The following is a 25,742-nucleotide window of genomic DNA, read 5'->3' on the forward strand; positions in this document are numbered from 1 at the left end:
ATCAGAATATTTTAAGCACAATGGTAAATGGTTGATAAGACATAAGAAAAGCAATGGGCCCAAGTTAGACCCCTCAGGCACCCCTGACAAAACGACAAAACTTCGAGATGTACACCCTCTATATACTACTTACTGTATCCTTGATTGCAAGAATGAAACAAGCAACTGCAGAAGATCGTGCGATAAGCCAAACCAATCTAGCTTTCTTAACAAAATGTCGTGTTACCACGCCAATTAGCTTCTGCAAAAATGTGGTTAAATTTCTGACTGTTGACCTATTCATAAAACCGTGCTGTTTTTCAGTGATAACACCGATTGTATGATTATAAATTTTGCTATATAATATTGATTCAAAAATTTTGCTTGGACAACAAACTAATGCTACACGTCTATAATTTGAAATATTAGCCTTGTCACCACTTTTAAATATAGGAGCTATTTTTGAGGTTTTTCATAAATCTGAATACATTTTTTCTCCAATATTAGGTTAAATACACTTGCGTGCATAGAAATCGGCCCACTGTAAACTTTTGACTTTAAATATATATTTTTTTAAAATTATATATCAGATCAAAAAAAGAAATATGCTGTTTAAAAGACAATTTAATATCCTTTAATGTGAGTAGAAATTTATCAAGAAGGCTTATCGTTTATATGCGTAGCAACCGGTAAACAACTGAACCGTGTTTATGTGGTGATTGTAACGAATATAACAAATTTGTCAAATAATAAAATTATTGCGTTTGCAACTGAAATTCGCATATTATTCGTTTTTCATAACCTCAATAGTTTATCATTATATTAAATTAAAGTTTCGATAAAAAAGTGATGTTAACGTGTCTTACTTTGAATGTATGGTTGTGAGATTGATAAAACGAAAAAAAAACATTTCTTGTATTCGGCTGTACGTCAGATTTGACAAAGCCTTATAACAAATTGTTTGCTGGTGGCTGGTGTCTAATTTTACCTGAACCGAAAATTTGCTAATTTTGCAATTACATTTAATTGAATAATTCAAGATTCGCTTATTAAAATTTTTTGAAACTTTGCACAAGGGTTTGCCAGATTGGTCTCTTCAAAAAGTTAGCTTACATTTTTTCTATAAAATGTACAGGGAAGCCAATAATTGACCTCCTTAAAATTTACATGGGTTTTCCTATGTTCCGCTCGGCGACGCACCACCCGGTATATATGTATACTCTTATCATGCTGTGATTATTCTAATTTAAGTATATTTTTATTTAATATGGAGCTATCTGTAAATGAATGCTGCAATACGCAATAATGGCAAATCAAATACAATATAAAAATTCTAACTGGCTGCATGGTTAAATGCCACATGCCAAAAAAAAAAAATATTCACTCACCTTATATTATCATCAAAAATAGTTAAAGGTATCTTCATAATTGTGACATTCTTCTCTTTCCACAGGAGCTAATCTTTATTCTTTTTAAAATTGTCTTTGACTCCTTTTCGCAAATTGTTTTTTCTTCTTTTTTGCAAATTCATAGCATTTTTTTAAGTTTATTTATAAGTTTGTATCTGTAAATTTGAAAAATAAACACATCGTTTCAATCTGATATTCTATTATTATAATAAACCACTATTTCATCCATCAAAATAATGTAAGACGAAAATGCTGTGTGCTATAGCAATTTCTGCAAATTTCATTTACGCCTCTTCCTCTTGAAGGGGTCAAGGGTACATTCGCTAACATAATGGAAAACGGTGAAGTATCTCATACATATACGTCAAGGATCCCGATTCTTCCGGTAAATTGGGTTCAGGATGGCTAAAATCACTCGACACTATTGACATAAGGTCCAAATCCGACAGGCTGGAAATCGATAACTGACTCACACCAAGGATGTCTGGAAGGAACTATTTGATTCTTTTTTTTTAACTCGACAGTTTATTAGGTTGTAATATTGATTTTTTTTTTAAATAACAATTGGAGATAAAAGTTTCACGATAATATGTATAATAAAAAATTAAATGTACTAAAAAGTATATGAATAAATCCAATTGAAAACAATTAAATGTGAATATTTTTGTAAGACGTTACATGGATAGGAAAAGAAATGTAATAAAAATTACTTTTGGTAATCCATAAAGTATTGAAAAAGTTATAAAACAGACTTTTCGAGTTTGTCTGACTTGTGTCAAGAAAATAAACTATTGCATAATTTTATTGGATACGATTATCATCTTCAATCAAAAAATTTAATTTAAGTCCCATTTTGTTTGTAAATTTTTAGTTAAAATTATACCTTAATGTTTATTTGACAAGCATTGAAAATTCTTTAGCTAGCATGACTCATTTTAACAAATCAGCGCAAAATAATGAACGTTGCAAATTTTAAGTAAAAATTTAACCAAATATGCCACTACAAAATTTAACGAACTTTGAATCATTACACTAGAAATCAATTGCCCTTATTCCATTTTTGTCGATTATATAAGCATATTATGATCACATAATGACCAAGAACCATTAAACAGAATGATGAGAACTCTCCAAGACTAATATTTTATCAAATTTAGTCATAATTTCATTAATTACCTAGATTCATTTACACGAGCCTTTACATTAAATCTGTGTTTGTCGTTCCAGCTAAGAATGTATCTTATTGTTCATAGTTTTAAATTAGTGATGTTTTGACTAGACGACAAAAGTCAGAGCTTAATAATAATACATACAAACAGTTACAATACTTAATCATGATGAGCGAAAACAACTCTCACAAGCTATCGCAATATATTTTTTGGAAGGTTCCGCACTCTTTTTGGTACACAATTTAAAAGGTAAGCATCTCTAGAATAATTCATGCCAATCGATCACCAGTTAATGTTCCAGACGGATAAGCTGCCATTATTATATGTGCCACTTTTTAACTAATTTACTTTTAACTATTATGTTCCCAACTAGCAAAATGAAATTCTAAAAGAACCGAATTATTGTATAACAATCGAATAGCCTTGTTTTAGGGACTGTTTGTTTTTATTAAGCCTTTTGTTGCGATAATTTTGTTTTAAAAATAAAATTGTTGTATTAAATGGTTTTATAGTGGCTTTTACGATATATCCTATAACGCAATATACGATAATTTCTTTTAAAATGATATAATACGTTATAAGCAAGTTTTATAGAATATCAAAAATATAATTTTATAAAACCTGTATACCTATTGTATAAGAGTTCTATAATATACTATATTAGAGCACAATAAAATAGTTACTTAAGCTTGTCTTATAAAAGCTGTATAGTGTTGCATAATAAATATTTTATAGCATTGAATTGCACTGCATAATAAAACACTTTAATACGTGAACTTTAGATACTATACGACATTCTCCATTATAAATGCCTTATAGGATAAAACAGTGTCTGACAAAATAAATTTCTGCATTATAAGAGTGAAGTGAATGCCGTAACCTCACTTTTGCACTAAAATATTTTATTTTGATGGGTGACAAATTTAATTAAAATAATAATACTTAATAATGAATTCTCAGTGGAAAAAAATTAACAAACGCAGTGGCAATATTAAAAGAGCTTGTAAGAAAAAATATCAACAAATTCGTGCAAGTAATCCAGAGATTGTTTGTTCTAATTTTAATGGAAGTAGGCCTGATACCACAGAGCTTGAGAACATAATTCCTCCGATCCCACAAGACAAACCAGACAATAATAGTAATAGTATGGATATTCCAAATCTGGAATCTGAGGATACTTCTTTTGATAATGTAAATGATGTCCGATTTCTACTGATGACGAAGAAAATACAAAATTGTTTTCTGAAACATTGAAATTAGATAGCGGCTTATTACTTGGGCAATCTCTTATAATATTACACATTCAGCATTAAGGGAGCTTTTTACCATATGGAATGAAGCTATTCCAAATTTCCTACCAAAAGATCCCCGAACAATATTGAGAACTCCCAAATCGATAGTTCTAGTTTCCTTAGAAAATGGCACTTACTGGCACAATGGCTTTATCTCGGTACTTAGTGAGGCACTGAAGCCATTGCCGAATATTTCTAATATAGAATCGATTTTCCTTAACTTTAACATTGACGGCCTGCCAATACATAAAAGTTCCAGGTGCGAGTTTTGGCCAATATTATGCAACATTCACGAAATTCCAGAAGTTAAAGCCCTAAACCTCCACTGAAATCATATCTTCAAAATTTTGTTAACGAGGCAAAGCAACTACTGAATGATGTCATTGTTGTTAAAAGTTCTTATGGCAATCAAACAATAAGAGTCAAAATTCGATGTTTTATTTGTGATTCTCCGGCCAGAGCATTTATTAAAGGTGAATAGTAGTGATGAAACATTTGAGGTTAGGATGTAAGAGATTTTATAAAGGTTGTATAGTGCCGCCAGTCCCACACAACCACCTTAAACAACCGTATAATGCCATCATCATGATATCGCTTTGTCCTTCTTGAACTTTTTGGAGCATGGTTGTCACGTTGACCTAAAAATTTTATAGTTGGATGAAAATTTTACCTGCATTGTATTTAAAAAAAATATATGACGTCAACGATATTCTTTTAGAATAATGTAAACCCCCATTCTCTCTTATAGGTAGGTATAGTGAGTAGTTATAGCACAGATTATACCGAAAACGAATCAGTTATTTAACTCTCCTACTCTCCACATATTTTAAAGCTATAAAATCCAACCAATAGGAACACTTCCCTCATATTCTATAGGCCCGGGCGACAAGCTGATTGATATCAGGATGCCTTTTTTTTGCTTTAAATTTTAACGTTTTCAACCTTTGAAGCGCATGCGCGAAATAAGGTAGAGGTGAATACCAAGGACATTATACTAAAACTAAGAGGATGGCCTATTTTCATAAGAGCAATGTTGTACGATTTGTGGCGTCACAAACTACAATATGCTAGATTTACATGACGTAATAGTGAGTGATAATTGAATATTTTTGACAAGTGACAGATAATTGGATATTCTCATTTATTAGAACTGTAGTTTTTGACGTCACGAGGGTTACCGGCATTGTTATCTCCGAGCGATTCACGGCGGCGGCGTTCAATTTAGATGAGCTATCTATTTGCCTTTAGCTATAATAATATTTGATATTACTATGGAGCGCTCTACTATTACTAGGCGTTTTCGGAAACACTGATGCGATTAACCCAATCATCAGCGGATTATCTTGCATCTTTCTTTAATGAACACTATTGAAAAAAGATATGTGATATCAGCTGATGATTGGGTCAACCGGATCGCGTAAGTCCAAACCTCACTACGGTACAGCGCGGCTTCATGTTGTATAACAGTAGACATTGTAGTTGCAATACGCATATTTTAATATACCATACCTTACTGCGGTACAGCGAAACTTGCCGCTGTAGCGCGGTAATGTTTGTGAACCACATACGCGGCATAATAAGGAACAATCCTTACTATCACGTCAACACGTGATCGATGCTATTTGCTTTTTAACGGCTTTTTTTAAAAGTTGGGTCGCGTCGCTGTCATTGTCAATCAGTTGTTTTTCTTGATTCTACTAATAGGTTTATCGACCTCTCGGTTTTGGAAAAATGTCTAAGAACGATATTTTAAACCAAATTAAATCGGTGTGTAGAGGTAAAGACGTGATTACTGACTACAATTATAAAGCAAATAAAGACTATTCTTGTATAATTAGATCGAAAATAACCAATGACGATGAACCCAGTAAGTGGTGTAATAACTAGGTAAAAACATTTAGTGCTGCTACGACATCTAATTGGATTGTCAGATATACATATCCATCGGCACAAAAGTATATTTATCGAAAAGTGTTTAAGTGCCACCACAGCAGTTTTGCCAAATCAAAGATGAAGAACAAAAATACTTCTCGAATGCGCGACAGGGACTGCAACGCCACTATAGACATACTCATAAAGAAAATTAATTCAGATACAGTGAAAAATGATGAACACTTGAAGAAAGGACTAAATATTCTTATTAAGGTGAGTTTGTTTTAAATTATTTTTGTACCACTTATTTATTCGCGAACGCCGACGACCAAGAGATGGCACTAAAGGGGGGTGCAGAACAAGAATTCGCCTGATTTCGCCATCGTGATTGGTGAATGGTGAGGCGATTTCGGCAGGGGGAAGGAGAACGATTTTAACGCATTAGGCTTAGGTATAATAGAACAATAATAGTTCGAAAGTGCGCTCAATTTAGTTCAAATAATTTAGATGAACTAGATCACTTTTTTAGTTACTTAGTTTACTAAATCAAAGGAGAGATAACTGAGGTAAAAACGTATAGATATTATAAAAGATTTCAAGTTCAACAATAATTAAAAAATTAAAATTATTCCAACTTTCCAATAGAAGTGGTTATATGTCGATCTTTTTAGTCTTCTTTGTTAACTTTTAATCTTTTTCAGATTTGAAACTGGACTAAAACCAGACTATAATAGAGTATTTAGTGTAGCGGTAAAACTGATTTGGTTTTGATTAGGTGTCACACCAAAGATTCCATTTCCTTAACAATACTTAACTTTATGTTTTACAACGATGCACAAATGCACCGACGGTGGTCTAAATTTTAAACATTAAATTTTTTGACAGATTTACATGCAAATATGTCAAAATAAGTTGTTTAAAATTTAAACCACAGTTATTTTTACGGTGCAATTGACCATAATGGTAAATAACACATTTTTTTAGGTGAAATTCGAACATAGTCACAATGTTATGGTGGCCGAAGCATTCAGTTACTTACGTATGACATTAGATACACAGAACACATTTCTTAAATATTTTGATGACGGAATGACACCGTCAGTGGCAAGAGCATACCATGAAATGTTTATTGAGTCGCAGTATGAAGGTCCTGATTTGTATGTTCATTTATCCAATGCTCAAGTTATTCCAACTGAAAGGCAAGTTAACTACCTGTACGAAAAATGGAGGTCAATATTAATTTTAAAAATCTTCTCGTTTTAAACAATTTTTTCTTTCTTAGAACTGCTAATTTTGGAACTCGGGAAGAAAAAAGCATTTTGGATGTTCTACGACAAAAAGAGGAATCCTTAAGTCAAGCAGGACTAAAACTAATATTAAAAGAAAATCCATTAATCATAATAGTTCTTACTCCTATAATGCTACGAGCACATAGGCGAGACTATTCACATGACATTGTCTTTATCGACTCCAGTGGTTCGTGCGACCAAACTAATATTTCCATAACATTCTTATTTGCTGCCTCTAAGATAGGAGCTGTACCGTTAGCATGTATTTTACATACTGAACAAAGTGAGGCTAATTATACATTAGCATTTAGTTTATTGCGTGAGAAGTTAGGAAATGAAGGATTTGGTGGTTTTGGTTTTCCCAATGTTATTATGACGGACGATTCTCTTGCAGAGAGAAACTCACTGAGGACCGTTTTTCCAGAATCACATTTATTGCTTTGTATATTTCACGTATTACAAGCCTTTTGGAGATGGTTATGGAGCAGCAACCATGGAATCTCAAAGGATCATAGAAAAATAATAATGACACAATTTCAACGACTGCTTTATTCAGTATGTAAAGAAAATGCAGAGGAGATTTATAATGAAACTTTAAGTAATGAAATATATTTGCTATATGATAATCTTATTAAATACGTAAAAGGTATGTGGGAATGCAAAAGAGATTGGATTCTATGTTTCAGAAATCAACTTCTAACAAAAGGACACAACACTAACAACTTTGCTGAGGCTTCTATTAGAATTTTTAAGGACATCGTTTTACAACGTTGTAGAGCTTTCAACGCATGTGCCCTTGTTGACTTCTTCGTAACAGTATTTGAATCATATCACAGAAAGCATCTACTCACTTATGCAAACAACAGAAAAAATAAATATATTAACAACCAAATGCTTCAGCAAAGCAAAAACATATCAACTTGTGAAGTTGCAAAGAACACATACCAAGTTTCCTCTAGTACTGATAAAACTATGTTGTAAAGGATCAATAACCTTCAAAATATTTTATAAGCAAATTATATTATATTCTAGTTATAGGAAATGGTGCAATCTAAATAATATGTTGTATTGTTACCATGGGTACATTAACCTTAAATAGTTTAGTAAGCATTAGGTATTATTCCATGTATTATAATATACTAGTCCAATGACATTATGGATTTTGCTGAATAATTAATTAGGAAGTGAATTAAACAATATATGTAATATAATTGGGTATTAATAAAATGTGATTGATAGCAGCAACAAGGAACGTCTTATTTCACATGGCGACCCTGCCAGACAAAAAAAAAATTAACTTTTAGTTAAAAAAGTGACGTTTATGTTTTAAAAAGTAAGTGCCTAAAAAGTGAAAAACCGAAAATCAGCAAGGTAAAATGGGCACTTCACAGTCAACGGATCAAAAAGTGGAAGAAAATGGAGTAGTTCATTCAAACTTCATAGTCCAAGAGGCAGAATATAATATCACAAAGGATGTTAAGGTTGTGTTATACCTTATCCTGTGCATATTGGTAGCCGTGTTTGCTTCGAAGATATACAAGACGTGCAGAAGAAACATGAAAAAACAACTCCGAAGAGATTTAGCCGCTTCAGTAGCGAGCTTTGCTGCTGTTTAGAAAAGATACAGTTGTGTCCTATAGTATTTTCGGCAGTGTTTGCAGTGTTAGTCCCAGTAAAAGTAAACAATAAGGTGTGTTAAAGGTGTTAAAAGTGCTGTGAAATGTCAAAAGGGTTCAGCAAAGAAATGTTTACTAGAAATAAGTACGTAAGTTTATATTTAGATCTATCTTATGTTCTTTAGTCGTTAGTTTAATAATTTTAGGAATTTGTCATTATATTTTATTTAAATATTTGAGTTAGTCTTTAAATGGAATCTGACTATCAAGTAGTCCTAAAACTTTGGCCATTATTAACGTTAAATGCTACACGAAGATTTAAATTTACAGTTAGCAGCAATTAAGGCTGACGTAATTAAAGAATCAAAAAGGGTTTTAAAGAAAAATATTCCTAGTAGTGAAATAGTCCGAGTTGAAGTCAGGGATTAACTTATAATACTATATAATCAATTTACAAGCATAGTCAGGGAGTCATGGGAGTCTTTGGATCTTTTGGAGAAAAATATTTGTAGACAACATTTTAATTATATTAGGCATAAAATAATAAAATCTTTTCTAGCATTAAAACTGAGGATTATAATACCACAGTCAATTTTTTCAAAAATATATTAACGTCTTAGACAGTGAAGACGAAAGCGACGACGACGAGGAAACTGAGACTAATATTTTAACAATGGTGACTGCAACAGATTTCTTTAATCTTGCAAGTAAATTAGTTCCCACTCAATTTGATGGAACATTTGAAAATTTTCAATCATTTTTAGATTGTTTAGAACTGCTTAAAGCAAATTCAGCAGGTCACGAAAATAATGCCTTAGCTTTCATTAAAACTCGTTTAACTGGGAAAGCTCGTAGCTTAATAACAAACGAACAATCAATTGACCAAGTCCTTAAACTTACAAGAGCTTTAAAACGAATAGAGACGCCTTCTAATATGTTGAGTTTCTTTCATTCGTTACCAATTTCTAGAAAAAGGCAAATAGGTGTTCAGCCAACATCTATTTCCAGAAGAAAAAATCGGCCTGGACATCGGGAGCAAAAAGGATACAGGCAGGTAGACTTTCAAAATGCGAAAGCGTTGTTGTAAGGAAAAGAAAGAGGAATTTGCAGGAAAATATAAATTTAAATAAGCCGAACGCTAGGCCTCATTAGTTTTCACTCCGCTAACGAGACTTCTAGCAGTAATATCTCAAAAAATCTTAATAATAATCTTTTTTTTAATTTAGTGTTTTGTATCTTTTGTTTTTTGTACTTTGATGCGCGTTACTTCAATAATAAATAATGTACCTAGGTATTGACTTGCTAGTATTTTATTTATTTGCAATGTCTATATATATATATTATTATCTGCTATTAAGATGCTTGTATATGCTTAACTGTAAGTTGTAGAACGCTGAAAAATCAGAAAAGCAGATTTTGGGCTGTTTAAGTACCAAAAAAAATAAAAATCAGTTTTTTTGCCGTCAAATAAATTTTTAAACATCCTAAAATTACAAAAACAGCAGAAGAAGCTTATTACACTAGCTGCTGAAGCGCAGTCATGCCGTTTCAGCTGTATCATGGTAAGGTCTGTATTAACTAAAAAAGCGTTAACGTAAATCCATTGTTTACTGCGCTACAGCAACAGGGTCAGCTGTACCGTAGTAAGGTTTGGATTTACGCAGCAGTGTTTCCGAGAACGCCTACTATCAAATATTTATCAGCTGTTTTAAAAGTTTAAATTTTTATTAGGTACCATATAAGATCTGGCAACCTCTAGTTTTCGTGAATCTCAATATTATTATTACTTGTCAAAAACAGTTGTATAGTGCCTATATATTCTTCATTATAAAACAGTTTTATTTTCAAATGAAACATTCTTTAAGGCAGTTATTCGGGATAAAATTCTTATATTATAAATCGCCATGTTTAAATAAGGAATTCTTGTATCGCCTATCTCCGCCATTATGAACAATTAAGTTGGAAACATGAAACTAAATTGAAAAAAGTGACTTTATTATTATTTAGAGAATTATATTGTGAAAGGATCGTTACATGCTGTAATAAACCATTAAAATCATTAAAAAAAAGAATTTTAAGAAAAAAAATATTATATTTTTTTAAATGTTTACGTGAAACTTAACCAAAATTAAAGCGCTTCATTTTTTTGCCAAACACATGCCTACAATCTATCAATAAAATTTGCACCGCATTAAAATTTGTGCAATTCAAACCTTCCAAATGATTTAATAAAATATGCTATATTATAACTGCCCCGCCATATTTTTACGACCGATATCCGCCCAAATCTCCATTCTAACAACAATGCAATGCACAACTTCTAGATTTATTCACAATAACACGCTTAAAATATAATTTGGTTCTAATTTTCTGCACTAAAAAATAAAATGCTTTTTTAAGCTGCTAAATGATAAAATGTTTTCATTGTGTTCGAAAAAACACCATTATAAAAAAATATAATGCATTATACAACCATTTTATAGTAGCTGTATAAACGTACATAAAACAGTCGTATAAGAGTTGTATACACTTTTAATAGAACTGTTATACTATCAAACTGTTCTATAAAAATGGGCCCTTTTTGGTTGTATATGGATCATATAATTGTTGTGTAGCACGTTATAGGAATTTTAGTATCCTAAAAGATATATCTTATAGTTGTTTATATAGACCTTATAAAACTTAATTTGCTAGTTGGGTTATTATTATAGATACAAAATTAAAAAAGTGCAAACAAATTAATATGGTAATGTGTATAATCAAAAAGTATGTTTAATTACATACTTATATAATCAAGTTGGAACAATATAATGTATATTTATGGATACAATATCTATATTATCTATAATATGTATATTATGTAGACGTACTCTACAGTACCAATCCTTTAAGTACTGTTATGTAGATGTCCTTAATTCACATTTTTTATTGGATTTTAGTGACTGATTGTGATAGAATATTATTTACTCTAAATGAAGATTATTAAAAAAAACCCTAAAATTTAATTAAAATTAAATTTGCAATAAATAATAATATCTTTATTTAGCAAAAAACTACATTCAATAAAAACATAAATGAAAAACAATGTAAAAGTGTAAGTTGGCCATAATTGTATCAGGACACTTCGGTTTGTCCAAGGATGGTCTTGGTAATCCAGAAACAGCATCCCGGTTCCAGAACTATCCTGTCAGAGGTAGACCATAAATTAAAGCTAGACTCAACCTAAACATTATTTCCTTGAACCACTTATTAAAAGCACAGTTAATTGACGTTGCCTTGCCTTATAATAATAAAAATAATGTCGACTCAGGTTGATCAAGTCGGTTTGGTTTCAAGCAGCCGATGACACACATTTGGAGCTTGGTTGACCTTGCTGACCAGACACATTGGTCCCCGCCCCCGTGTAACACTTAGAAACGCTTCGGTAGTCCAGGAAGCTGTAACCAGTATCCCGGTTGGCCCAAAAATACCCAGTCAACAGATAAAGCCACAATCAAGATGATGATTGAAACCAGGGCCGTATCTAGGGGTGGGTTTTGGGGGTTCAAACCCCCCCCCCCCCGAAAATCTTATAACGTAAAATAAAATTGAAACGACTGGTAACTATTTTTTTTAATTTACTTTTTAAAGTTTTAAAGGTGTTCAGGCTACAATTAGAGAAAAATATCCAGCAGCAATATATGTGCACTGTAGTGCTCATTCTTTAAATTTAGCTCTTGCCCATTCCTGTAAGGTTCAGAGTATCAGAAATTGTATTGGAACAATAAAATCTATGGCAAATTTTATAAAAATATCAGCTATGCGCACTGAGTTATTAAAAAATAAAATTAAATAACATGTTCCAAATAGTAAATGGACTAAGTTAACATCCATGTGTGAAACTCGGTGGGTGGAAAATCATGATGGACTAATTAGGTTTACTGAAGTTTTAAAACCCATTATTGAAACATTAGAAGAACTAAAACAAGTAAGAGACATCGAAACTTCTTCAAAAGCTTTGCAGTTCCTTCGAGCTATTGTGACCAGTGAGTTTATCAGTATGTTAAGAGCGTCCACTTTATTTGCTTTTTCTCCAGACTGTGGATTTTGATCTATTTAGCGCTGTTGAGCATGTGAATACTGTTATTAGTCAGGTCAGGAATATGAGACTGAATATGAGAGCTATTATAAAGTCTATAGATGATGAAGAATGCATAAAAATACCTAGAATAGTTTCACGACAGCAGAATCGTTCTAATGCCATGGTAGCTACTGCAGCGGAATATTTTCGAATCACAGTTGCAATTCCTTTTTTTGATCAATTTATAGAAGAACTGATGAAAATCTGCAAGATTTGCAAATCACGAAAAATCACTTTCATTGTTATATTGTCTAGTACCAAATATGTGCGAAGCACACATAGTAAAAATGGAAAACTTGTTACCATATGAGGAATTTTTGGACCTAGATACGTTATCTGCAGAACTACAGTTGTGGAAACAAAAATGGTTTAAGCTGCCTCAAGCAGAAAGGCCAAAAAATGCTCTTGATGCATTATCAGCATGTAATCCATCTTTGTTTCCCAATATTCATACTCTGTTGCAAATTCTGGCTACGTTACCTGTATCTACAGCCTCATCAGAACGATCATTTTCATCGCTAAGGCGTTTAAAAGACTATTTGCGTAATTCAACTGGTCAGGAGCGGCTAACAGGACTATTGCCCTTTTAAGCGTGCATAGAAATATTATAATTGATACCGCAGAGATCTTAAATCATTTTGCGAGGGAAAAGCAAAGAAATATTCAGTTGTTATTATAATTACTATTTTTAAAATTTTAACGTTGTTAAATGTGTTTTTTAGTTTAAACTGGTATCTTCTTTTAGTAAAATCTATTTATAAATTAAAGTTTTTTTTATCCCTAATATCTCAAATGCCACTGGCCTAACCCCCCCCCCCAAAATTTTGGTCTAGATACGGCTCTGATTGGAACGGAAACAATGCACACTATAGTAAAACTAAATAAACTACATAATTATTAAAATAACATAATAAACACAATATTATTTATTTATGATAGATTCTCTCAAGAGCCCTCTGAACTGATTCAAAGTAATACAATTTTTGATGCTAGTAGGCAAGTTATTAAATAGAATTAAACCTTTGTATAGAACTGAATTATGCATTTGGGTTGTGTTACATCTGTTGACCAGCATGAAGTCTATACGATTTCTCGTATTATAGTTATGTATATCTCCAAGAACACTTAATTTATTACAAATATAATCGGAGAGCATCTGATGTTTTAATTTAAAAATAAACAAATAAACGTTATACAAAATTCTTTGATGTACAGACAACATATGTAAGACACCCAACATAGAGACAACAGGCGTGTAACGATTACAATTTAGAATCAGTCTCATAGCTCTATTTTGAATTCTTTCCAGTTGGTCAATTCTATACTGTGGCAAGTTAAACAATAATGTTGAACAGAACTGTAAATAAAGAAGAGCAATAGCGTTGTAAAGTTTAATTTTGTGTACCGGGTGTCCAAATAAGAGAGGACGCCGGCTGTATCTCGGAAACTATTTATCGCACAGCGCTGAAAAAAAAAATTCTTGAGAAAAGTGGCCAAAAAAAAGGGCTGGAAAATATTTACGAGTTCCTAAGACTACCACAAGAGAGCGTAACTGCACAGTAATTTCAAATAAATTCAAATTTCGTCTAAAATAGCCAGTATTAGGTACCATTTTGAAAACATCAGAATAATCTTTATTAATTTTGCCTTAATTTGGCTAAAGAATTTTCTTCATATCTCCAATGAGAAGGGTGGGGAAAGATCATAAATAATGCAACTTTTTAATCGCCCTGTACTCAGATTCCTTATTAAAAGTAATTCAAGTGGGTACTCGTTTAAAAGGAAATTCAAACGGCTTTCAAAATATGCACCTGTCAATGTCACTTTGTTTTCAGTGAAGTCGTCAGAGAGCGTTGTTTAACAGAGACTGGGTTATTAGAGATTTTCTCTAAAAAGTTAAATGCAATGATATGATTTTTTCACTGCGGTTTCGAAGACTTAAAACATACTAACAAACCAGTGAAAACCGCGTTTCGATATCTCCATTTGTTTTCGAGTAATTTTAAAATAACCTATTTTTTAAATTTTAAATATTATTAGCAATATTAGGGCGGTCTTTGTGACAGAATATTATCAAAAATTACTGAAAATTATTTGAAAGCTCATAATCATATTTCCACTTGAAATCATAATTGGCAATCGAGAATCTCTGAATATGATTTATTAGAGTATTATTTATTAATTCTATTTCAATATTACTATTATATCAACAGGCCTATGGAATTATAAACAGAAACAAAGGATTGAAAAATGTCATTTAAAATTACTTAAATTGACAGTTGTCAGTTTTAAGTTATTTCTTATGTGTAAGTGTTTTTTTTACTACAAATTAATAAGTTTAAAAATGAAAATTCCAAATGAAGTAGCCTATAATATGCTAGCAGTTTATTTCGAATGCAATCATAACTCAACGGTTGCCTCTCGAATATATGCTATGCGGTATCCAGAACAGAGATATTATACGAAAAGGACATTTGCAAGATTAGCTTCTCGGTTGCGAGAGAATGGCAGTATCCATTTACCTCTTCACAGAAGACGTCGCTCTGGACGATCTGAAGAAAATATTGTTAATGTGCTTGCTTATATTGGATTATACCCTCACATAGGAATAAGGCAAACTTCATTGGATTTGGGCATTACGAAATCAACTGTGCATAACATTTTAAGAGACCACAGGCTTGTTAAAAAGTTGATAATTAAATTTGACTATTACTAGAATATTTTTATTTTTTACCTAATTTGAATGTTATTTTAGGTTGCACCCATATCATATGGCACTATATCAGGAATTAACAGGAATCGATTTTGATAGACGACTTGATTATTGTAACTGGTTTAGCAATATGATGGAAGAAGATCCCCAGTTTGTCTCAAACATTCTATGGACAGACGAGGCAACTTTCATTAGTGTTGGTAGTGTAAATTTACACAATATGCACTATTGGGCTCCCACAAATCCCCACTGGATGAGAGAAATGCAGTATCAGGGTCGGTGGTCTGTTAATGTCTGGTGTGGGATAATAGGGGGAAGAATTATTGGTCCATACATTTTTGAAGAGGTCCTCAATGGACACACCTATTTAGATTTTTTACAAGATCAGTTGCCTGTACTGCTTGAAGACATCGCAATTCAAACCCGTGCAAGGATGTTTTTACAGCACGATGGATTTCCCGCGCATTTTGCTATAAATGTGAGAAATTTTTTAAATTTAAGGTTTTCTCATAGGTAGATTGGTCGAGGAAGTATATTTCCTTGGCCCCCGCGATCTCCTGATCTGACTTGCCTAGATTTTTATTTGTGGGGCAGACTAAAGGATATCGTTTACCAAACCAGACCTACAACACGAGATGATATGATAGCCAGGATCAGAAATGCGGTAACAAGCATATCAGTTGCCGAAGTGGAGGCTGCAGTTCATGTTACTTATCGAAAAGTACGCGACTGTATTAGTAACGATGGTGGACACTTCGAACATCTTGAAAGAAATTGATTTAGTTATATGTTTTATGTTTATTTATTTTATATTTAGTATTAATTTGCGCTATTTGTTATAATTGTTTAGTCAGAAGGATTTTGAAGATTGAATAAGAGGTAAACGGATACTGCCATTTTCTGCTAACCGAGTAGCTAATCTTGCAAATGTCTTTTTCGTATAATGTCTCTGTTCTGGATACCGCATAGCATATATATTATTTTAGAGGCATCCGTTGAGTTCTGATTGCATTTGAAATAAACTGTTATCAAGTCGGGGGAGTTTAATTTTTGTAACGTTTTTTTTTAGATTGATTGGCGTTGCCATTCGCCTAAAACGCCTAATAGGCCATTTACCGTGAATCACCCTGTATATTAATGCGACTCAAAATATGTAAAAACGCTGAGACAAACTTATTCCGACTTATCTAATTTATTAATTCCTGCTAATTCTGAATCATTTGTTAAATTAATTATAGGTACTTATATTTAAAATTTGAAAAATAGGTTATTTTAAAATTACTCGAAAACAAATAGAGATATCGAAACGCGGTTTTCACTGGTTTGTTAGTATGTTTTAAGTCTTCGAAACCGCGGTGAAAAAATCATATCATTGCATTTAATTTTTTAGAGAAAATCTCTAATAACCCAGTCTCTGTTAAACAACGCTTTCTGACGACTTCACTGAAAACAAAGTGACATTGACAGGTGCATATTTTGAAAGCCGTTTGAATTTCCTTTTAAACGAGTACTCACTTGAATTACTTTTAATAAGGAACCTGAATACAGGGCGATTAAAAAGTTGCATTATTTATGATCTTCCCCCACCCTTCTCATTGGAGATATGAAAAAAATTCTTTAGCCAAATTAAAGCAAAATTAATAAAGATTATTCTGATGTTTTCAAAATGGTACCTAATACTGGCTATTTTAGACGAAATTTGAATTTTTTGAAATTACTTTACAGTTACGCCCTCTTGTGGTAGTCTTTTTAAGGTTAATCTTCTTTGGCCACTTTTCTTAAGAAATTTTTTTTTCAGCGCTGTGCGATTAATAGTTTCCGAGATACAGCCGGCGTCCATTCTTATTTGGACACCCGGTACATTGACAATTTTTTTCCAATTCTTGTGATAAATCCAACTTTTTTTGAAAATTTTCTCATTACATAATCTGCATGAGCATGGAAATGCAGATTGGCATCAAAAATTGTTCCTAAATATTTAATTTCTTTGGCATACAAAATACGTTCCCCATTCACAGAAATCTGTATATTGCCTATGTCTATAGAACTTAATCTAGATCGCTTGCCAAATATGCAAAACTTGGATTTACTTTCATTTAAACTTAGTTTATTTCTACAAAGCCAGAGGAATAAATTATTGAGTTCAACGTTCATGACCTGTTGCAGTTGATGAATGTCTTTACCTACCACATATAACATTGTATCGTCCGCAAACAACACCACATTACACCTCCGCACTACCTGCACCATATCGTTGACATACAATAAAAATAGCAAGGGGCTCAAGACCGTTCCCTGCGGCACACCATGCTTTACATTAAGACTTTCAGATGAACTATTTTTGTACATGACTCGGGGAACTATACCACTTAGATAAGATTAAAACCACTTCAATACATTATGTTTAAGACCTAACCGTTCTAATTGCCTAATTAACATTTCTCTACTCACGGTTTCAAACGCTCTCTTAAAATCCAAAAACACAGCAAGTACTAGATTATCAGAGTCAAGGGCCCTGAGAAAATTATCAACTATATTAATAATGACAGACTCACATGAATGATTCTCACGGAACCCCGACTGATTAGGTACAACTATTTTATTTATATTACAATATTCGAGTAGATGTTCCTTAACACATACTTCAAGGAGCTTCTCATAAATAGGTACGGTGTTAATTGGCCGAAATTCATTACACAATTTAGTGTTTTGCACGTTTGGAACAGGAACAACAGTAGAAAGTTTTCAGGCTTGCGGAAAAACCCTAGTACTTAACACGTTAACTGTCATGTGTACCATATATGGACAGTCAATTCCAATCAGCGCCATGTGTACCACCAGTGGACACAGAACTTCTTACCTTCCAAGCCATGTGTACATGGGGCGGCCACATTAAGCGTTGATTGAAATGTATGTATGGATTGGTCTGGCGTAGGAAATAGTTTGCTTGAGAATGGCTCGGAAATATTTTTATTTTTCGAAATAATATGACATAAAATAATGACGTTTTTAAATGATACGTTTATTTTTTCAATGGACAGTAATTTAACATGTAAAATTGTTATTTATAATTATAAAATAAACAAACTAATTTAAAAAAAAAAAATTCTTCAAAATGAAAAGATTATTTTATATTTTTAAAAACATGTTTTTGGAAAAAATAGTCCATACAAATAACAATATTAGTAGGAAGTAAGTAGGAAACTCTTTTGGTATTTTTTACAGCATAATTACGCCCCTGTTCTTGTGAGTTTTTTTCATAGCAATATCTGCACCTGCCTCTTTTCAGCTTTTTTTTGTTATCTGTCTTTTCGGAAACTTTGTGCTCTTTTGAGGGATTCATTGGGATTAGCGGTACTGCCGTTTCCAAAAGTTGCATGGCAAGATTTTCTTTGAAAGTCGTTATTGAATTTTTTTTCTTGTTAATTTTATTGTACAGATTTAAGGCATTTACGACTGAGGTACCTGTGATAAATTCAAAGGCCAATTTTCTCTACTATTTAATTGACTTTCTAAGAGAATTTGAATAAGCTGACATTTGGTCTAACATATCATCATGATTTCGCTTTATTATAGTCGATTATTGCAGAAGGTTTGAGCCTAGGACCCTCTCTATGGTGTACTTCCTTTAGTTCATCTGTATGTTTTGTGGATAAGAAGAGCACGTCCCTCTTGTCATGCCACTTCATAACAACAACTTTATTTTTATTTTGTTTTTCAATAATTTCCCCTTTTTTTAATTTTGCATCAACTACAAACTTTGGTAGGTTTCTTCTGTTTTTACGAATCGTTCCAACTAGATGAGTTGATCTATTTTGCAAGTTTTCCGCAAGAGGAATAGAGGTGTACCAATTGTCTGCAAAAAGGGTCCGGCCACTATCAAGCAATGGTTGCAACATTTCCATAACAATAGATTCCGCAACCGATTGTCCATTTATTTTCTCTTTACCACAATATACTTTCATGCTGTAAGTAAATCCTCCATCTAGACATACTTTATAAACTTTAATGCCAAACTTATGTCGTTTTCCTTTTATATACTGTCGAAAGGATAATTTACCTCGAAAAGGTATCATGGTTTCATTGATACAAAAAGACTCTGGAATAATGCTGAAAAAGCATTCTTGTTCAGCATATCAACAAGGCATTGAATTTTATGAAGCCGGTCATTGGGAGGACAATCTTCATTATTTGCCAAATGAAACATACGTGAAAGCAGCTCAAATCTATTCCACGGCAAATATTTTGATATTTCGTTTTTATATAATGGATGTTTGCGCCAATAATCTTTTAGTGATGGTTTTTTATCCAATCCCATCCAAATTAAAATAGCAATAAATGTTCGTATTTCGTTATAATTAGTATCCACCCATGAATTTAGGCGAGAATTTGGCCAATATTTTCATTCGTTATGGCGAGAATAATTTGCTGTTCCGCGTATCTATTTGTTTCGACAACGATTTTATTAATAACATCGTCGGATACAAGTAATTAAAAAAAATGAAGTTCATCCTTACCGCGCATTTAGATCTGCAAGGCTAGTGAAATTCCAATATTCATTGGTAGAGTGAATGTCGAAAAATTTCCTGATGCTGGTCTCCACTCCGGTCTTTCATCATTGCCTGAAAAATCTATGTCTATATCTAACTGAGCAGATGTTGAAGGCTCCGAAGTATCTAAAAAAATGGAGGGTAGGGTATAAGAGAAAATATGAATTTTAGGCATTAAATTTGATATACATAAGTATTCCACTTAGTTTCGTACGCGAGTTAGTATATTGAAACTTTTTACAACACTGTTTTTTTCTAATAATATTTTAGAAAATAAACTATGTTTAAAAAATGGAATTGCAAAAACCTCCTACGTACCTAACTGACGTACATACTTCATCTTTTTCTTTTTAGGGCGGTCTTCTTCAGAACTGCTTGAAGATATCTCGCCGGCCAAATATGTCGGATCTAAATCAAAATCTGAGATATTTGAAAAGTCGTCACTCATGTCGAGGTTTCTATAAATCTCTATTTCTTCTGCTGCAGCCTCCACTGCTTGTTGCATCTCAGTATCAGAAATAATTCTTTTCTTTGCCGCCATTGCTTCTCCAAATTATAGCCCACAAACCAACATGTTTTTACACCGATTTTTATAGAAAGAATGACTGAAGAAGGCAACAAACATAAAATGCACGTGGTATTTGCGCTTCTAGTGAAAACCGTACAACTGCTGCCATCTCTCCAGGCGAATCAACATTGACCTTGTACGTGTCCAGATAAGGTACACATGGCCCACGACATCAAAAAATAAAAGCTGTACAATCAGGTGCCATGTGTACCATATTTGGACACAGCTTTTTTAAACTAAAAAAAGTAAAAATTACATAAATGTTTACACATGCGTTCGTTTTGATGCACACAGACACTGTTTTTAATTAAAAAATTACGTGGCCCGTAGGAACCCAGTAATTTTTTTTTCTAATTGGGACTGGCAGTTAACGTGTTAAGGATGTATTGATAATATCCAAAAGACGATCACCTACAACATAAGCAACATCGCAAAGAACCTGCTTAGAAATGCCACTCTCCCCATCACCAATGTTCTTTAGATTTTTAAGTATTTCCTTCGTTTTAGTCATAAAAACTTTATTAAACTGTGTCAAGGTATTCTGGACTGTAGGTAGTCCAATGAAATATGTTTGACCATTTGCTGCTGGTGGAATATCTGCAAGAATAAGATCTATCTATAGATACTATTTAGGAAATAATTATTAAATCTGTGTGCAATATCATCCCCCTGTGTAATGATTTCATTTTCAAACTTTATTTCATTAGGCATGCTTTGATTTTTTCCTTGCAAAAGCGTCTTCAGATTTTTCCAGATTTCTTTTTGATTATTTTTATTTAAATCTATGGTCTTCGCAAAAAATCTGTCCTTTTTTACTCTCATCTTGCTTACTATGTGGGCACATACTGTCAAGAATTGTTCTAATATCTTTGACAAAAGTATTAGCTAGTAAGTCAACATCTGAACTATTTCTATTCCAATTGCATGTAAGCAGTTCTCCCTGAAGTTTATTGCATTTATAGGTTTTAAAAGACCTAGTATAACCTACTATATCCATTGGCTGTTCCTTCGATTCGTCCCTAGAAATTGATATAATAGAATGGTCACTAATTTTAGGAGTTTGATGGACTTTATGCGAAAGAGATTTGTCATTTAAAATTAAATAATCGATCACAGTCTGACTTCTTTGGACTATTCAAGTTGGAATCTTAATTATTTGACTAAACCCATTGGTATAAATGATACTTAATAATTTGTTACTATAACAACTGTTTTTTAATAAATCAAAATGAAAATCCCCAAGAATAATGTTGGTGCCATTAAATCCTCTAACTTGCTCTAAATATTCCCCAAAAAACTCTATAAATTTGGCATCTTGTTTCTGAGGCGAATTCGGTACAAAACATTAATTTACACTCCAGCACAAATATTTACCTCCACCCATAGATAGCTCAAAAAGCAACAACCAGACATAATCATGAATAGACAATACAGACCCCACCTGTTCTACTGTTGTTATATCTACATCAGTAATCAACTCACATGGTTCAATAACCGGCGTTACGTGAGTCTCACTCAAAAGCAAGATCTTAGGCCTGCAGTCATTTACCAGTAAAATAATGTTATCTTTGTTATTTAGATAACCTTGGCAATTAAGATAAACAATGTTGGTGTTAAGTGCAATATTTAGGTCTAATTGCTACTTAATATATTTATTCCTTTGTAACTCTTCAATTCGCTTATAGGAATTACAACTAGTTACATCCCCAGAAACGTGATTGACGTTTAGCCTGAGACCATACTTTTCATTAGATACTACACAATTAATGCGCTTACATTACATTCTTTAACATCATGGGGTCCACTACACTTTGCACACACTTTATTTTCTTTAGACTCTTTCAATAAATGACCGTAATAATATACTTAGTTCTAAATTTAGAAATTTAAGCAGTATTGCAAGCATCTTAATTATTACTTCACTTTAAAATAAAAAAGCCTAAGAGTAATCAAGATATTTCTTGGAATCGACCAGAAATAACGTCTAAGTTAAAAATGTACAAAGGTAAAATACATTGTCATGTAAACTGTTATTGCGTAAACTAATAAACTTCACGAAACAATACACAAAATGATTTACAGTTAGGTTAATTTTCTCTTCGCGCAGTAAAATGTGCGCTTAAGTGAGAAGAAAAGTTCGCAATACGTTGCCGTTAAAAATTTAAGATGTATAATGACGGCTTTTTCGAAAATAAAGTTGTCGTACTGTCTCATTACAAACCACTTTGTAGATTCAAAACCGTAAAGCTTGAAATATATTATCCCGAATAATCTTATTTTTCTTATACAGGATGGCGCATCGAAAACAAAACAGATGCAGTTACGGGCAGAGTCAAATGAATAATCATTGAAAAGGTCTTTCAATTCATTATAATTTTAAAATAATGATTTTTATATATCATAAATAAGTTCTTTTGAGAAAAAATTGCTAGGAAGTAGCGTAAAAATACTGGAGGGCCTAATTTTACCAGAAGTAAAAAAGGAATTATTCTTATTGATTTTAAATGTAGAACAGTGTTAGTACGGCGACTAATCTTTACTCAACCCTGGGTAGTGCAATTCTGTCTGATACATAATGGGAGGTTTAAAGCCGACAGCCTTGATAGGAAATGTATCTAACAAATTTTAATAACAAGTCAAACATAACAGCGAAATTGTTCACCCTCTCCATAATTTCTAGATGAGTGTAATTAATTTCAACTTTTGTTTCCGCGCAGTAGCAACTTCCTTTTTTGGCCCAATTATCATTACAACGCATTTTTTTGGGTTAAGAAAAAGGTTATGACTTATACAGGCAGATCTTATACAGTTTTTCTAAATCAGTATTTATACCTTTTGTCAGAGGCCTAAATATCATTTTTATGAAATTAGTAGTATATTTGCGTATCGTCTGCGTTATATATACACTACATATTTTAAGCACCGTATCAATATCAAAAAAATATATTTTGTATACAAGATCTGGACTTAATGCTGCACCTTGAAGGACCTCCTTTTGTGACTGCCAACTCTTCGAAAGTCTCACTACCAATTTTCACAACCTGAGATCAACCTGTTAAAAAGCTCGTAAAAAATTTAATGACATTTACACTCATACCGATACAGTGTAGTTTTCGGAGAAGGAGATTGTGATTAATAGGGTCAAATGCCTTAGAAAAGTCGAGCAGAGTCAAAACAGTAATTTTACCTACATCAGTACCTTTAAGAATGTCGTCTAAGGGTACAGACATTGTGGAGCGGCGAGCCTCGAGTCTAGTCGCAATTCTAGCGGCGAGATTAAAAACTCGAAGAGACATATATCCTATAGTAGAGCGACGCGTTTTGCATTTTAGTGAGAGACAAAACCTAAAGTCCAGTTACCAAGATGTTGTTGGATAATGAGGACAAAATTCTTCTAGGTGGTGCCGCATTGCGAATTTTAGTACTTTTACAAAGACAAGATGCTGTACATACAGTTAATAAAAGAAGAACGAAGTGTGGTGTCTACTACACTCTGTTTAGAGAACTAAAAAACCACCCTGAAAGATTTTTCAACTATGTGAGAATGGACTTATCTACATTTTCGTACATTCTGGAGCAGTATCACCATTTCTTCAAAATAAATGCACAAATTTTCTACGACAACCTATTTCGCCTGAAGAAAGACTTTTAGTTACTTTAAGGTAAGTAACTAACTAATTAGTTTACAGGTTTACATAAATGGTATAATTTATTTTAAGGAAAATAATACACCTCTTACAACTGTGTTTAAATAATTAAAATTAAAAAATTATATTATTCTTTCATAGCTAAAGTTTCAATCTATGGTATTGGCCCGTCCACATTTACACTGACCCCCAACATTCAACAACATCCAGTTGCAAAATATACAACAGATCCAATCATCAAATTTTTAAATGTTCAGATTTTTTGTCCAAAACCCCTCATGAGCGTTATCAGCTTATTAAAACACATAAAAGCTGTGTTAATTGTTTAAGTACTAGTCACCGCTCTGCTGATTGTCGCTCTGATAAAAATTGTCACAAATGCAATCAACGTCATCATACACTAATACATTTTTCACGAAATTCCTCAGGCTTGTCCTTACCCGCATCAACTTTCACTTCGACTTCAAATTCTCAAAATATTCCTCTAATTTCGCAAGCTCAATCCTCAAGTGAGCCTTCGTTGCCTATTGTGCATACAGGTTTTACTTCATCTCATTCTAGCATACTTTTGTCTACCGCCCGTGTGGAAATTCTCGATAATCGTGGTATTTATCAGCCGCTACGTTGTTTATTGGATAGTGGAAGTGTGACCTCATTTATTACTGACAAATGTGTCAAAAAGTTAGGTCTCCGTCCCACGCAAAGTTCCGTGCAGTTACATGGACTCAGCTCTATGAAATCTCGCATTTACCACGCTGTTACTATTTCTCTTCGACCTTTGCATAAAGCTAATCCTACCTTTAACCTTGATGCATTTGTTCTTCCCAAAATTTGTGAAGAATTACCAAGGCATCGATTTAATATTGAAAATGCTGTGGATATTCTTCTAGGAGCTGATATATTTTCTAAGCTGCTACTAGATGGGCGCATTCGGGGTGAATCAGGTCAGCCTGATGCTGTAAATACTGTTTTTGGTTATATCTTAATGAGACCTATTTCAACCCCCGGACCTTTATCAGTGACCACGTTATTTTGCCAAATTGATGATCCTATTTCATTGGAATCTCAAGTTAAACAATTTTGGGACCTTGAGCAAATTCCTCAACAACATCATTTATCGTCAGACGAGATTCAGTGTGAAAAGATATTTTTAGATTCATACCAACGATCTGACTCTGGTAGATTTATTGTCAAATTGCCTTTTAAAGAGGAAAATCCTACATTTGGTAATATACGTTCATTAGCTCTCCATAGGTTTTATTCTTTAGAACGCAAACTCATAAAACATCGTCCAACCTACGAATTATATCGTCAGTTTATTCAGGAATTTCTTGACTTAGACCACATGGAGTCGGTATCTCCTTCGTTATCTAATTGCTTTTATCTTCCACATCATTGTGTAATTAGGCCTGAGAGCTTAACTACAAAATTACGAGTAGTTTTTAATGGATCTGCTCATTTGCCCAACCTACCCTCTTTAAATAAGACCTTGTATTGTGGTTCAAAACTGCAGAACGA

General features: G+C 32.8%; 1 protein-coding gene across 1 annotated transcript; it reads left to right on the forward strand.

Moving 5' to 3' along the window:
* Window positions 1–1,719: 1,719 nt before the first annotated feature.
* On the forward strand, window positions 1,720–19,950 carry LOC126734669 (uncharacterized). The gene is made up of 4 exons (XM_050438369.1): window positions 1,720–1,773; window positions 6,706–6,950; window positions 7,004–7,937; window positions 19,822–19,950. The coding sequence occupies exons 1-4, from the start codon at window positions 1,720–1,722 to the stop codon at window positions 19,948–19,950; spliced, it is 1,362 nt and encodes a 453-aa protein (XP_050294326.1).
* The last annotated feature ends 5,792 nt before the right edge of the window (window positions 19,951–25,742 follow it).

The sequence above is a fragment of the Anthonomus grandis genome, chromosome 3, assembly GCF_022605725.1.
Source record: "Anthonomus grandis grandis chromosome 3, icAntGran1.3, whole genome shotgun sequence".
NCBI lineage: Eukaryota > Metazoa > Arthropoda > Insecta > Coleoptera > Curculionidae > Anthonomus > Anthonomus grandis.

Bases quoted from the DNA above. Each gene is read 5' to 3' on its own strand.
- LOC126734669 (XM_050438369.1), top strand. From the start codon at position 1,720: ATGGAAAACGGTGAAGTATCTCATACATATACGTCAAGGATCCCGATT. The intron at 1,774-6,705 runs GTAAATTGGGTT...ACATTTTTTTAG, and splicing joins CAAGGATCCCGATTCTTCCG to GTGAAATTCGAACATAGTCA. The intron at 6,951-7,003 runs GTCAATATTAAT...TTTCTTTCTTAG, and splicing joins TACCTGTACGAAAAATGGAG to AACTGCTAATTTTGGAACTC.